Genomic DNA, 16,463 nt, shown 5'->3' with positions numbered 1-16,463 from the left:
TACACTATTTGCCTCTTTTTTTTTTTTTTAACTCTCCGGTTACTTAATTTTTCAGATTATGTCAAGTTGCAATCTGCTTGGGACAGAAGTTGAAACTTAAAACTAATTTCAAAGTTTCCAAATTTATAAAATACTGCTACCTTAGTAATCCATTAATAAAACAAGGCTGTGAATTAATATACTGAAATTCGGGAAAGGGAATGGAAAACTGAAGTAGAAACTTTGTGAAAGGTCAAGAACTGATTTTTGTTCTTTTATTTGGAAAGAAACTATTTCTACTATAATTTCTAATGCCAACTATGGCTTCATCTCGCTTTTCTCCTTTTTAGGTAGAACTATATTTGCTTCCTAAACAACAAGAACATAATCAACAGAAATTTACAATTTTCTAATACTAGATATTCTGTTTATAATGTGGACACTAGAGGTGCTGCTGGTTTTAAAACAACTATGTAACACTAGTGAGATCAATGTTCCATATCTGATATAAAATCTAAACCAGTTGCTGTGTCTATACACCTGATATAAAAGTATCCATAATTCCTTATACTATCTCTTTTTCACTGTTCCTCCTCATCACTCCCAAAAGGAGAGCAAGAAGAGTAGGGTAGAAAAGATACCATTTAAGTCTTTCATAAAGTTTAATTTTTATTTTAAAAAAGATTAACTCTGAAAATCCTGGTTTTCTATAGCAGTCCTTAATGTTTGTGGACCAGGAAATAAAATATTCCATCATCACACAACCACCTTATTATTAACCGACTTATATAAATAGTGAAATTACTCACTGTGAGGCCTAGAGTATACTCCATTCTCTGTTTTTCTGATTTACATAAGTAAAGGTCTAAGTTCTGGAGCCAACCTTTCATATATCTTGAGAATAAATGATGGATAAAATTGGTTTGAACAACCAGAGGATTTTTCATCATAGCTGAAGCCATTTTATAATGTAGAAATTTCTTTTTCCTATTTTAAGCAGTGAAAGTCCATTCTTGAGAATATGTTGTCCAACAACTAAAACACTCTCAGGATTTGTTACTTGTCTGTGATTTATACTGACTCCGCCTTCTGTTATCATCCGATACCTAAAAATAGAAATGTTTAGAAACTAGATAAATTCATTCGTAGTTAACCTATCCCAATAATACAGATACAGCATAATTCCACTTAAATTTCAGAGGTTCTCCAAGCCACTTAGCCCTGAATTAGTCATGTTCACTCTATTTCTGCCTCCCCTTTATGCTCTTCTAAGGGAGCAGATTTACGGAATAGTAAGTTTATGCATTTAGTGGAGAAAAATAGCTGGAATATCTCACAGCTCTTGACAGAACTATTTAGTTGGTAGTGGAGAATCACTTTCTGCAGAGCTCCCCCAATCCTAAAAAAAAAGGAAAGAAAATCATAGAAAAGAAATTTCCAAAAATTAAAGACAACAATGCCGCTTTTAATAAGCTACCCAAAAGATAAAAGTCACAACTATAGTGTTATGTACAGTAATCTTTAGCAAACTTGCTTATGAAACTGGAAAATCCTTGCAAATTATATTCTCAAACTGTACAGATTAACAGCAAATTTTGTAGTAAAATAAAAGAAGCAAATGTTTCCTTAAAGATGAGATTGGCCGATTTTAGAAATGGCAATTCAGTAGCTGATCTATTTTTTGATGACCTATGCAAAGGAAATAGGTTTTATTGAAGTTATTAACATTATCTAATTTATTCAATAAGCATTTACAGAGCTCTTACTATGTGCTAAACATAAACAGTATTGGGATCTAGCGAAGCAATCCAGTACAATAAATGGCAATTAGAACACTGTGAAAAGTGCTATAAAGAGCCAGGAGAGGCTGCTCTAGGAACAGTGTTGGGTGGATGTGACACCCAAACTGGGAGGGTGAGCAACAGTTACCTTCAAAAACAGGGCAAGGAAACATGGGAGTAGCTACAAAGAGGTGAGATTTGAGAAAAAATGAGGATTTGAGCATGAATGGTGTGGAAGTTCTTATGAAAGGCAAATGTGGTTTCTCTTACCTGAATATGTCACCAAATGACATTAAGAAGCAACTATTCTACGTAGTTTTATGAAGTTCAACAGTAAAAGATTTTCAGTGAAGAACAGACTTTTGTTTTTTTTTTGAATTAGTATTTTAGGTTGTTTGCCACAGTTTCAGATCATGTTCTACTTTTTGTTTAAATACACAAAACCAACCCTATTAGCTTATACAACTTAAATCTAAAAAATGTCAGTATTAACACTCTGGCTAAATTAAACATGGTGTCATCTTAAGTAGAAGTAAAACTTCCAGTATTAGTAAGTAAATCACTAAGAAAGTTTAGAAGAAAATGAAAGACACTTCTAGTGAGAAAAATTCTTAGAACCAGTGACTCACTGTAGGGGAGATACATTACACCACCCACAAATTCAGTGTATATTAAATAAACCAGCATATTAGGGAATCATTAAGGTGGAGTGGCAGATGATGCAAAAGGAGATAATGGATGCTCTAAATATAAAGCAATCCAGGGCTAACTGAAAGGAAACGGTACCCATAATATAACAAATGTCATTCATAACGACTGTGGGCTGATAACTATTTGACTTTTGCTCAAATTCCTGTAGCTGAAGCACCCTGGTCTTCTGACTAATGCTTTCCCTTTTGCATCACACTGTTCACTTATAAATGGATAAGCATCAATTATGTACACCAAATACTTTTTGTGGAACACCTTATTCCCTAATACCAAAAAAACCCCACCAAACCCACTACCATCGAATCAATTCCGACTCATAGCAACCATAAAGGGCATAGGGTTTCCAAGGAGCGCCTGGTGGATTCAAACTGCTGACCTTGTGGTTAGCAGCCATAGCTCTTAACCACTACGCCACCAGGGTTTCCTATTCCCTAATAATACCACATAATTGAGGATTTAAAATATTCTACTTACTTCATGAATAAGAAAAACATAAAATTCTCAAGAAGAATAACATGTAGTTTATAGTAAGTCTTAGGAAGTTAGATCATATGCTTATTTTACTTTTAGAAAGTCACTAATACTTTAAAGAGGTTGAGCAATCCCTCCTGCCCCTTCCAAATAAAGAGGATACAAACTGAGTATGAGAGAAGTGGTGTGAATCTGTTCACCTGGGGACTCTGTAATCTTCTCAAACCATTTCCCTGAGCTGACTGATTCCAGTCTATAAATGTGGTCCCTTAAATGCAAGCCTCTTCCAATGCTGGAGGAAAACGACTGGGTTGGACTTAATGAGAGACAGTACAGTACTACTGTATAGAAAAATTAAGATTTTCAACAATAACTATTGTCAGTTTTCACTTTATTCTCTGAATAACTTCCATAAGGAATGAGATGCCATTAAAGCAGTATCAGGAAAACACCCTCTCTGAAAAGACATACTGTGAATTTTAACATTCAATGCTGAATTAGATGTGAATTTAAAAGTTAAATAATCTTACCCTCGGGGACCATTTGGAATGGCATTCGCTTTGCGGCAAGTATCTAGCACGCTTGTTCCAGGGTCAAGAACTAATTCAGAAAATGAAGCTTCTTTAAACAACTCTTTTAATTCTTCATCAGACATGACCTCCAGTGCATCTATGCTATTATGATAAAGGGCTTGTGTACACCTGAAAAACAAATTGAGAGCCAACTCATGAATGTTTATTAAAATACATGTTATAACACGCAATAACCAATTACGGAGTGCACTTTGTTTCAGACTGCAAGTTTTTGAAACGGTAACATCTATCTTTTATAATTTATAAACTTAATTTAGGATTTTTTTTTTTCAAAATAAGAGGCTATTTTAAAGCACTTAAGTCAAACACTGACAATCCTTATCAGTGCTAAATGACAAGATCACCCTAAAACAGTGTGGCTCCAAATTTTCTCAAGTCTATCAAACAACTTCATGAAATGTATTCTAAAAGATTACCTTTTAGCAGATTCTAGCCCTTCTCGCCCATGAACAAGCTTTGTTACTTCTGCAGCAAGTCGCTTCTGAGGACCCCGCTTTTCTGGCTCTTTGACATGCAGCTGCATTATGTGGTTAATCTCTGAAAGGGGTAGAAAAGTGAAGAGCTTCAGGTACCTTAGGGACAAAAAATAAAGCATTACGTTTATATCACATACCTAATTTTTATCTCCAGCTCCTTTACACTTTAAACATGCTGCTTACTTTTTTACAATTTTTAAATATGAAATATAACATAAAAATATACAGAAAACAATGTAACAGACACCCATGCACACACTATCCGGGCTGAAGATGTTAATATTTTGCCATCTTTGTTTCAGATCTTTCCTTTTTTTAAAGAAATAAAATAGTATAGATACAGATGAAGCCCCCAGCCCTATCATACTCCTCTCCTTACCCAAGAGATAGCCACTAATCTAAACTTGTGGATATCTTTCCCAAGCATGTTTTTATACTTTTGTTTTATGTGCATGTACCCATAAACAAGGAGTATTGTATAATTTAGAAATTAACATAAATATTTTGTATGTAACCTCTTTTTAAATCTTTTCTTTGGTGAACTATGACACATAGAAAAATATCTAAATCACAAACATGTAGCTTAATAAATTATTATAAAGCAAACATTTTTATGTAACTATCACCTTGGTCAAGAAATACAACACTGGCTGGGGACCATGGTCTCGGGGGACATCTAGCTCAACTGGCGTTAACAGTTTATAAAGAAAATGTTCTACATCCTACTTTGGTGAATAGCTTCTGGGGTCTTAAAAGCTTGTAAGCAGCCATGTAAGATACTCCAGCACTTGTCCCACCCCATCTAGAGCAAAGGAGAATGAAGAAAACCAAAGACACAAGGGAAAGATTAGTCCAAAGGACTAATGGACCACAGCTACCTACCCTCCACCAGACTGAGTCCAGCACAACTAGATGATGCCAGGCTACCACCACCAACTGCTCTGACAGGGATCACAATAAAGGGTCCCGGACAGAGCTGGAGAAAAATGTAGAACAAAATTCTAACTCACAAAAAACAAAAGACCAGACTTACTGGTCTGACAGAGACTAGAGAAACCCTGAGAGCAGGGCCCCCGGACACCCTTATAGCCCAGTACTTAAGTCACTCCTAAGGTTCACCCTTCAGCCAAAGATTAGACAGGCCCATAGAACAAAACAAGACTAAATGGGCACAGTAGCCCAGGGGCAAGGATGAGAAGGCAGGAGGGGACAGAAAAGCTGGTAACGGGGAACCCAAAGTCAAGAAGGGGAGTGCTGACATGTTGTGGGGTTGGTAACCAATATCACAAAACAATGTATGTACTGTTTAATGACAAAACTAATTTGCTCTGTAACCTTCATCTAAAGTACAATAAAAAAAGAAATACAACATTGCCCCTACTCAAAGAAGCCCAAATGTATCACTACGCTTCACCCTCTCCCAGTGAATGACTACTCTGCCTTTTATGGTAATACTTCCTTGTTTTTCTTTCTAATTTTACCATCTCAGTATGGCTCCCTAAAAGTATCACTTAGTTTTGCCTATTTCTAGACTTTATATAAACGAATCACACAAAATATATTTTTGTGTTTGGCTTCTTTGGTACCTCATTATGTTGTGTCTGCAGCTGTTTTATAGTATGAATATTTTATAATGTATTTATTCTATTGTAGACATTTGGGTTTTTTCTATTTTTGGACAATTACTAGTAATGCTGCTATGAATATCACCATATCTTTCTCTTGGTGCACACATGCACTGATTTCTTTTGGGTATATACCCAGGAAAGGAACTGCTAAACATGGTTATGTGCATCTTCAGCTTTAGTAGATACTCCCAAATATTTTCCAAAGTGATTCTATCAATTACTCTCCCACTACCCTAGAACATTCTCACCCTAGAACATTCTCACCAACACTTGGTATTGCCAACTCTTTCGTATTCAGCCATTCTGGAGGGTGTATAGTGGTGTCTTGTGGTATCTCATTGTGCTTTTATCTTGTATTTTTCTTGCATCATTAAAGTTAAGCACCTTTTCATGTTTAAACACAGAAGAAAACATTCTTTGATGGTTAAGAGGGTGGGGAGGGAAGGGAAGGGTTATTTACTAACTAGATAGTAGATAAGAATTATCTTATGTGAAGGGAAGGACAGCACTCACTACAGGGGAAGTCAGCACAACTGGACTAAACCAAAGCTAAGAAGTTTCCTGAATACAATCAAACACTTTCAGGGACAGAGTAGCAGGGGTAGGGGTCTGGGACCATGCTTTCAGGAGACACCTAGGTCAACTGGCATAACAAAGCTTATTAAGAAAATGTTCTGCATCCTACTTTGGTGAGTGGCATCTGCGGTCTTGAAAGCTTTCAAGATGCATCAATTGGTCCTAACCACCTGGAGTAAAGGAGAATGAAGAACACCAAAGACACAAGGAAAGTAATAGCCCGAGAGACAGAACAGGCCACATAAACCAGAGACTTCATCAGCCTGAGACAAGAACTAGATGGTGCCTGGCTATACCAATAACCGCCCTGACAGGGAACTCAACAAGGAATCCCGGATGGAGCAGGAGAAAGGTGGGGGCCAGAACTCAAATTCTAGTAAGACCAGACTTAATGGTCTGACTGAGACTGGAAGAACCCCGGAAAGCATGGCCCCTGGATTCTCTATCAGCCCAGAACTAAAACAATTTCCAAGGCCAACTCTTCAGACAGGGATTGGACTGGACTGTGGGACATAAAGTGATACTCGTGAGGAGTGTGCCTCTTAGCTCAAGTAGATACAAGAGACTAAACAGGCAGCTTCCGTCTGGAGGTGAGATGGGAAGGCAGAGAGGGTTAGGAGCTGGTTGAATGGATATGGGGAATCAGGGGTGGAAAGGAGTGTGCTGTCACAGTATGGGGAAAGCAATTAGAGTCACATAACAGTGTATGTATAAATTTTTGTATGGGGAAAAAAAAATACCATAAAGTTAAGCACCTTTTCACACATTTCTGGCCTTTTGGACAGGGTCTTTATGAAGTGCCTGCTAAAGTCTTTCCCTATTTTTCTACTGGGTTGTCTTTTTCTTATTGACTTACAGAAATTCTTTATATTAGTTTGAATACAGTCTCTTTATCAGTAACATGTATTGAAAGTATCTTCTCCCACTCTTAATGTGACTTTTGATGAACAGTAGATCTTAATTTTGTCTGATTTTCAGTCTATTCCTTTTGGGTCCTATTTAAGAATCTTTCCCTATCCCAAAGTCATGAAGAGATTTTTCCATATTATCTTCTAAAAGTTTTATTGTTTTGTTTTTTGTTATAGATTTAGGTCTACAATCTATTTGGAGTTGATCTTTGTGTACCGTGTGAGGTAGGTATTAAGTTTCACCACCCGCCCCATATATACACACAATTATTCCAACAAATTGAAAATACTGTCTTAACATACTGCTCTGCAGTGGTATCTCTGTCAGTGATCAAATAACCATATATACTTGCATCTGTCTGGATTCTCTAATTTCTTTATTTAACCTTGTATTTTAAAATCTAGGGATTATTAGTGAGTGAATTTACCATGGTTGCTGAATACAGGGTTAATATGTAGGAATTAATTCTACTTCTATACACAAGAACCAAGCAGAAAATGAAATTTTCAAAAAGGTATCTGTGGTGAATTAATTACTTTTTTGTGTGGCCTTTCTAGCCATGGGCTTGTAATACCCACCCAGATGATTTTGATAGGTTAATTGTGGCCCACCAATAGGACTGGTCGGTTTTGCCCACCACCACCAAGGAAGGAGAGACTCAGCAGCAGAGACATGACAGCAGGAGACAGCGCAGTGGGCTTCCTGGCCCATAGAGAGAGAAAGGTGAGTGCCTTTGGGCCAAGACTGAGGGCCAAGGAGAGGTATGCCTGTGAGCACAGCTGGGAAGAGGCTATCTTGATGGAAGAACTGTATCCTGAGTATTCTTGAGCCTGAATTGTAACTGTTACTTCCCTACAAATCCCGTAATTATGAGTATGGTCTGTGAGTTCTGTGTGGCCATTACAATGAATTATCAAACCCAGTAGAGAGTGCTGTGGGAGAGACGGTTGGTGTCAGAATTGGTAAAGATGGCAGAGAAAGGAGGCGTCTCTGACCTCCATCTCATAGAAATCAGCCTTGGGCTGTTGATCTTGGTTCTCCTTCCCCCTTGTGGAGTTGGTGATCAGATACAGATCAGTTCTTGATACATTAAAACCCCAGGGCTGTATCATCCAACACCCTAGGAATAAATCTAAGGTGGGGGGGGGCTTCTTAATTACTGTAGTATTCTAATAAGGCATGATATCTTCCACTCTCTTCTTTAAAAATGTTTTCGCCAATCTTGTTGTTGGGCAATCCTTCCTGCCCCGTCCAAATAAAGAGGATACAAACTGAGTATGAGAGAAGTGGTGGTGGTAGTGTTGTTGTTAGGTGCCTTCAAGTCGGTTCTGACTCTTAGCGACTCTATGAACAAAACACTGCCAGGTCCTGAGCCATCCTCACAATTGTTGCTATGTTTGAGTCCACTGTTGCAGCCACTGTCAATCCATCTTGTAGAGTGTCTTCTTTTTCGCTGACCCTCTATTTTACCAAGCATGATGTCCTTCTCCAGGGACTGGTCCCTCCTGATAAAATGTCCAAAGTACATGAGATGATGTCTCGCCATCTTTGCTTCTAAGGAGCATTCTGGGTACACTTTTTCAAGACAGATTTGTTCCTTTTTCTGGCAGTCCATGGTATAGTCAATATTCTTTACCAACACCATAATTCAAAGGCATCAATTCTTCTTCAGTCTTCCTTATTCATTGTCCAGCTTTCGCATGCATATGAGGTGACTGAAAATACCGTGGCTTGGATCAGTCACACCTTAGTCCTCAAAGTGACATCTTTGCTTTTTAACACTTTAAAAAGGTCTTTTGCAGCAGATCTGCCCAGTGCAATACATCGTTTGATTTCTTGACTGTTGTTTCCATGGGCAGTGACTGTGGATCCAAATGAAATGAAATCCTTGACAACTTCAGTATTTTCTCCATTTTTTTATGAGGTTGCTTATTGGCCCAGTTGTGAGGATTCTGGCCAATCTTAGCCTTTTCATCTCCATGTAAATCTTCGAATGAGCCTGTCAAGCTCCACAAAAAAAGCTTGTTTAGATATGAATTGAAACTGCATTGGATATGTCCATTAAATTGAGCAGAACAGAATCTTTCTATACCATAAATATGACACAGGGAACCCTGGTGGCACAGTGGTTAAAGTGCTCAGCTGCTAACTGAAAGGTCAGCAGTTTGAATCCACTATCTGCTCTATGGGAGAAAGATGTGGCAGTCTGTTTCTGTAAAGATTATAGCCTTGGAAACCCTATGGGGCAGTTCTACTCTGTCCTATAACTCTCCATTTATATAGGTCATCTTTATTTTCACTCAACAGTTTTTTAATGTTCTGCAAGAAGGTCTTACATTAAAAAAAAATTTTTTTAGAATTATTCCTAAAGTATTTTGATGATACAACAGTACCAAAAATGGTATTTTCTGAAAAATTCACTTTCTCTTTGTTGTCGATGTATTTGTTTTCTCATTAATTTATTTAAGAGTTTAAGGCAATGTGAATTAATGAGAAAATAAATCATTTTATCCCTTGTTCCATGTCCTCTTCTGAATCTGGCTTGAATTTCTGGCAGTTCCCTGTCGATGTACTGCCGCAACCACTCTTGCATTATCTTCAGCAAAATTTTACTTGCATGTGATATTAATGATATTGTTCGATAATTTCCGCGTTCTGCTGGATCACTTTTTTTGGAATAGGCAAAAATATGGATCCCTTCCGGTAGGTTAGCCGGGTAGCTGTCTTACAAATTTCTTGGCGAGCGAGTGCTTCCAGCATTCCCTCTGTTTGTTGAAACATCTCATTTCGTATTTCATCAATTCCTAGAGCCTTGTTTTTCACCAATGCCTTCAATGAAGCTTGGACTTCCAATACGGTTCTTGATCATATGCTAACTCCTGAAATGGTTGAACATCAACCAGTTTCTTTTGGTACAGTGACTCTCGGTATTCCTTCCATCTTCTTTTGATGCTTTCTGCATCATTCAATATTTTGCCCATAGAATCCTTCAATATTCCAACTCAAGGCTTGAATACCAGAAAGATGTTTACCTATGTTTTGTTGACTATGGAAAAGCATTCGACTGTGTGGAACATAACAAATTATGGATAACATTGCAAAGAATGGGAATTCCAGAACATTTAAGTGTGCTTATAAAGAACCTGTTTAAAGTATAAGAGGCAGTTGTTCAAACAAAACAAGGGGATACAGCGTAGTTTAAGTATCAGGAAAGGTGTGTGAGGGTTGTATCTTTCACCATATTTATTCAATCTGTATGCTCAGCAAATAATCTGAGAAGCTGGACTATATGAAGAAGAATGTGGCATCAGGATTGGAGGAAAACTCATTAACAACCTGCAATATGAAGATGACACAACTTTGTTTGTTGAAAAGAGGACCTGAAACACTTACTGATGAAGCCTTCAATATGTTTTACACCCCAACATAAAGAAAACAAAAATCCTCACAACTGGACCAATAAACAACATCCTGATAAATACTGAAGGATTTCATTTTACTTGGATCCACAATCAATGCCCATGGAATCAGCAGTCAAGAAATCAAACGACATACTGCATTGAGCAATCTGATGCAAAAGACCTCTTTAAAGTGTTAAAAAGCAAAGATGTCATCTTGAGGACTAAGGTGTGCCTGTCCCAAGCCACGGTGTGTTCAATCCCGTCGTATGCATGCGAAAGCTGGACAATGAATAAAGAAAAGGAAAAACTGATGCCTCTAAATTATGATCTTGGCGAAGAATATTAAAATACACTACAGACTGCCAGAAGAACAAACATATGTGTCTTGGAAGAAGTATAGCCAGAATGTTTCTTAGAAACGAGGATGGTGAGAGTTTATCTCACATACTTTGGACATGTTATTAGGAGGGACCAGTCCTTGGAGAAGGATATCGTGCTTGGTAGAGGGTAAGCGAAAGAGGAGGACCCTCAGTGAGATGGACTGACACAGTGACTGGACAATGAGTTCAAGCATAGCAATGACTGTGAGGATGGCACAGAATCAGGCAGTGTTCCATTCTGTTGTACACAAGGTCTCTATGAGTCAGAACCAACTTGAAGGCACCTGACAGCAACGACAAATCATTAAAAAAAAAAAAAAAAAAAAAACTTTATAGCTTTTTTATGCTCCATTAAAGAAAAAGAACTCTAGAGTCACATTTGTGAGAGAACAGAGACGAATGGAAAATAAGAATAGTCAAGTTTAAAATGAAAAGAGTGAAGAAACTAGAATATGCAAGTGGCACAGTAAAAGACTTACTCGATGTAGGTCACAAACTTGGCTCTAAGTTTTCTAGCAAGTACAATCGTTTTCTGCTTTTAGTAACGTATCTGTTCTTTAGAAGACAGTTAAAATTATGTTTTACTGTATTTCCTACAGTGTAATACTGACATAAGGACAGACATATAAACCAATGGAATAGAACTGAGAATCCAGAAATAAACCCATTATCTATGCCCAATTATTTTTGACAAGGGTGTCAAGCCCATTCAATGGAGGAAATGGTCTCTTCAACAAACAGTTCTGAGACAACCAGATAGCCACATGCAAAAGAATGAAGTGGGACCTTTACCTCACACCATATACAAAAATTAACTCAAAATGAATAATGACTGAAATACAAGAACTAAAATCCTTAAATTCTTAGAAGAAAATATAGTGTTACATCTTTAGGACCTTATATTTGGCAATGCATTCTTATATACGACACCAAAAACATGAGCAACTAAAGAAAAAATAGATTCACTGAACTTCATTAAAATTAAAATTTTTGTGTATCAAAGGACATTATCAAAAAGTGAAGACAGCGTACAGAATGAGAGAAAATATTTACAAATCATGCATCTGATAGGGATTTACTACCCAGGATATATCAAGAGCTCTTACAACTCAATCAATAAATGGGTAAAGGACTTTAATAGACATTTCTCCAAAGATGTACAAATGGCCAATAAGCCCATGAAAACATACTCAACATCATAAGTCACTAGGGAAAAAAATCAAAATCACAATTAGATACTACTCACACCCACCAGGATGGCTATTATAAGGGCGGGGGGAAAAGCCTTGGCTAGGATGTGGAGAAATTGTAACCTTCATGCATTGGTGGTGGGAATATAAAATGATGCTGCCACTGTGGAAAAGTTTGGCAGTTCCTCAAAAAGTTAAACATAAAATTACCACATAACCCAGCAATTCCACGCCTGGGTATATTCCCAAAAGAACTGAAAGCAAGAACTCAAACAGATAAAATGTTCATTGCAGCATTATTCACAATAGCCAAAAGGTGGGAACAACCCAAGTGTTCATCAACAGATAATGGATATACAAAACGTGGTATACACGTACAACTGAATATAATTCAGCCATAAAAAGGAATGAAGTTCAGATGTATGAATGAATCCTAAAAACATTATGCTAAGTGAAAGCCAGATACAAAAGAATATTATATGATTTCATTTATATGAAATATCTAGAATAGGCAAATTCATAGAGACTAGAAAGAAGATTATAGGTTACCAGGGGCTGAGGGGAGAGGGACATAAGGGAGTTATTGCTTAACGAATACAAAGTTTTCGTTTTGAGTGGTAAAAAAAAAAGCTCTGGCAATAGACAGTGGTGATAACTGTACAATACGGTGAATATAATTTATGCCACTGAAATGTACACTTAAAAAACTGATAAAGTGACAATTTCTATGTTATATGTACTTTACCACATAAAATTTAAAAAAAGAGAGCAGTATTTTCTCTCTCTCCTCAACTCGCACCTTTACCAAAAAGACATTTTTTAATGGAAACTTTTAAAAGTATTAAGAAAAACAATTAATTATAATGTTCTGGTGAGATAATGATTTCTGCCTTAAATAGAACATAAGTAAAAAAAGACTATAAAAGGTATATAGAGATTCAAAGGCTAAAATTATATCATGAGCTTATTAATTTTTCTCAACACTATTAAGAACTCACCTTTCTACAGAATCATCTTGCTGCCTGACAAAGAACTGATACAATTCAAATGGAGATGTCTTATCTCTGTTTAGCCAAACAGCATTGCCGGCTGACTTTCCCAACTTTGCTCCAGCTGTGCTTGTAATCAGGGGGACGGTGATTCCAAATACGTCTTCTCCAGTCAACCTATGCATAAAGGAAAACTTCATTATTTCATTATGTGCTTCAAGTACAAGCAGTGGTAGGTCCCACTACTCACCCTGGAGATTTCAGGCTGGTCATTTACTCCAAGAAAACTTTCCTGATCTCCTAAATCTGGATTATTTACCCCTCTGAAGTGCTGTCACAGCACTCTGTACGCACCCTATTTGTCAGTTTGAACTGCAACTGTACACCAGTGCCTGTGGGCAAGCCAAGGGGACGTGCTGTGTAAGCAGGGTCTAAAGATTTTTTTATAGGCTGGGTGGGAAGGAGAGAAAACTGGGTGAAAGGGGAGTCAGGAAGAGACATTAAAGGAGATATTCTAAAAGGATCTTAAAATTAAGTACTGCGGTGCACCACATGCCCTAGCTCTGTACTCTTATCTCCCTCAAGGAAACGCCATTATTATCTACGTTACTTGCCAAATATTAGGAGTTGAGAAATTTTTTTTCTTGAGACGCCAACCGAACACTGACACTAGCTTCATTGAGGGTGCAGAGATAAGGCAAGGGGCCACTCAATCAAGGTGGCCCAGTCACGTTCAAGTATTAACAAACCAGTTTCGCAAATCAGAAACACAGAGAGGAGAGCTACTTGGGTAAAAGAGGTAAAATCCACAACTTTTTCTTACATCTGATTGTTGACAAGTAGTTTATTTCCTTAAAGAGCTTTAGAATACGTCCCTTACTCTTAATACCATTAAGTCAACGCTTCAATTCTCACTAGCCAGTTATATTAAAGACACTCAATGGGGTTAAAACCAACAAGGGCTTGAACAGAGGGCATCATTCTTCCATTCTAAGACGGTACTGCACTACAAGCTATTCGTGAGTAAACTGTTTGGACCCAGGATTTCTCCAGAATCTAAAAGCGCTTACTTGTGGATGAACTCATATCCGGACACGATGTTGCCCAGCTGATCAGATCCACCCAGCTGGACCCGGCATCCATAATGCTGAAACAGGTAGTAAAAGTCATAGGCCTGGAGCACCTGGTATAAGAATTCAGCCAAGCTCATGCCCTCAGGGCTCTTGAGCCGGGTCTGGACGCTCAGCCGGCTAAGGAGCGTGCCCATGCGGAAGTGTCCGCCCACCGCCGCCAGGAAGTCCACCAGATGCTGGCTCTGGTACCAAGCGGAATTATCCAGTACTGTGAAGCTGCCCCATGTACGCCCATCTGCGAAGAACTGATGATGATTAGCCGCCAGTGATTCCAGCCCTCGGCGCAGGGCGAGTGCGTTGGCTTGCACACGCTTGGCGTCCATCGCCTCGCGTTCCTTAGTGCGGCCACTCGGGTCCCCCAGGCGCGCTGTGGCGCCTCCGACCAGCGCGATCACATTGTGGCCCGCTCGCTGGAAGTGAAACAGGCCCAGCAACGCCAGCAGATGCCCCACATGAAGCGAGTCGGCCGTGGGGTCGAAGCCGCAGTAGATAGTCTGGGGGAAGTTGCCCGCCGTGCCATGGTCGAAGAGTTCTGGGAGCTCTGTCTCCGTAATTTTGTCCGGAAAGAACTCCTTGAACAGTCCCCGTTTCTTTTGCGTTGCCAACAATCCCTGAGGGCCCGAATGGGCCTTTCGTAGCCCCATGGGTAAAACTGTTAACCAGCCAGGGGTACCGAAGCACCTGCCCCGGAAAAAGCAACATAGCACGGGCGCCGCCATCTTGGTGGCGGCACGAAGGGAATGCTGGGATCTTAGAAGCTCCGCCCCCAACCCCTTCCCTGAGAGCTGCTTTAGTGATTTTTTCCGCGCATGCCCATGTAGGGTGTGAGCGCGTTTGCTCTCTGGAGTCCCTGGAGTTTTGACTCTAAGTAGTGTTTCCGTGTTAGGGCCTGGCCGCGCTAAATTCTGTAAAACTTAATTTCCTCATGCTTATAGTAATAGTTCTTACTTCATAAGTCTGTTGCGAGGATTAAGAACTAAAGCTTTCGGCACATGGTAAGTGCGCTACAAACGTTAGTTTTCATTATAATTTAAATTTCATTTAAATTTTAAAAGACTGATGCGCAATTTCTTTGAAGTCTTAGCTCTATGCAAAAACTTATTCAGAGAAGTTGTGAGAGAATAAGAATTGGCTTAACTTCATGGAGAGACGGAGTAGGCGTTGAGATGCGTACAATTTCGTAGTACCAATTCCCCAAGTGGATGGGTGGACCTCGAAAAAAACGATTGTCTTCCAGTCAATTTGACTTATAGCGACCCTATAGGACAGAATAGAACTACCCCATAGGGTTTCCAAGGCTGTATTCCTTACGGAAGCGGACTGCAACGTTTCTCCCGTGGAGCGTGGAGCGTGAAGCGGTTGGTGGGTTCAAACCGACCAGCGCTCCTGCAGGTGCATCTCAGTCCTTAGTATTTATGAGCTTTTCCAGGAGGTGGCAGTCTTGTCCAAGCTATAGCAAGAGAAAATTTAATATACTGCACGAAGTCCTATGTTTTAAAAAAACAAAAACACGCGGATACCTAGGTTGGGACACAGTTTTAGCATGAGTGAATTCAAATTAGTAAATACTTATTGAACTCTTATTCTGTGCAAAACTCTTAATAAAGTCTTCCAAGACCCAGATTTGCAACCTGATAGTAGGAATAAGTTTGGTGTATACTTAGCTGAATAATAAAAGTGGATTTAGACATGTGCTGTAAGAAAAGTACAAGATATAATGTTAAAGGAAAGAGAGCTCTATAAATGTTAACTTCTCCCCTGCCGCCCTCCCCATTCTGTTTTATAACTCTGTAAATAATTTGCATGGTATAGAGCAGTGCTGTCCAACAGAAATATTCTAGTAGTTTTATTTAAAAACGTAAGAAGATACGGGTACAATTAATTTAATAATAACTGTATTTAAATTAATATAGAATATTATCATTTCAAGGAGCCCTGGTGGCGCAGTGGTTAAACATTGGGCTGCTAACCAAAAAGTCGTCCATTTGAACTCACCAGCTGCTGTGTGGGAGTAAGATGTGGCAGCCTGCTTCCATAAAGATTTACAGCCTTGGAAACCCTACGGGGGAGTTCTACTCTGTCCTGTAGGGTTGCTATGAATCAGAATCTATTCGATGGCAATAACAAACTAGTTGGGGATGTAGTTCAGGTATTCATTCACTGTTCCCTGAAAAGCCTTGTGCTTTCACATCTCCATTCTTTTGAAGATTCTACTCTGTCTTCTAGGAAAGTCCTTGTTCCTCATT

General features: G+C 38.8%; 1 protein-coding gene across 5 annotated transcripts in view; it reads right to left on the bottom strand.

Annotated features, from left to right (window-relative positions):
- YARS2 (tyrosyl-tRNA synthetase 2) overlaps positions 1-15,204 on the bottom strand; it is a 33,685-nt gene extending 18,481 nt beyond the window's left edge. For 3 of the 5 annotated variants that reach the window (XR_002822927.1, XR_002822928.1, XR_002822929.1), the window contains exons 1-5: positions 14,155-15,204; positions 13,094-13,261; positions 3,952-4,107; positions 3,473-3,643; positions 789-1,085 (exon numbers count right to left, since the gene is read on the bottom strand). Coding sequence is in view for 2 of the 5 variants with exons in the window: in XM_023725214.1 (XP_023580982.1) it covers positions 1,216-1,378; positions 3,473-3,643; positions 3,952-4,107; positions 13,094-13,261; positions 14,155-14,936 (1,440 nt within the window). In the remaining 3 variants the exon portion in view is untranslated. Of the gene's footprint in view, positions 1-15; positions 1,379-3,472; positions 3,644-3,951; positions 4,108-13,093; positions 13,262-14,154 lie in introns of those variants that run through there. The other 2 variants (XM_004390250.2, XM_023725214.1) reach the window with 2 other exon arrangements.
- Between the last annotated feature and the right edge of the window lie 1,259 nt (positions 15,205-16,463).

The sequence above is a fragment of the Trichechus manatus genome, unplaced genomic scaffold (genome assembly GCF_000243295.1).
Source record: "Trichechus manatus latirostris isolate Lorelei unplaced genomic scaffold, TriManLat1.0 scaffold00292, whole genome shotgun sequence".
In the NCBI taxonomy this organism is placed as follows: Eukaryota; Metazoa; Chordata; class Mammalia; order Sirenia; family Trichechidae; genus Trichechus; species Trichechus manatus.
The sequence above is the reverse complement of the archived record's forward strand: the minus strand, read 5'-3'. Positions and strand labels throughout refer to the sequence as shown.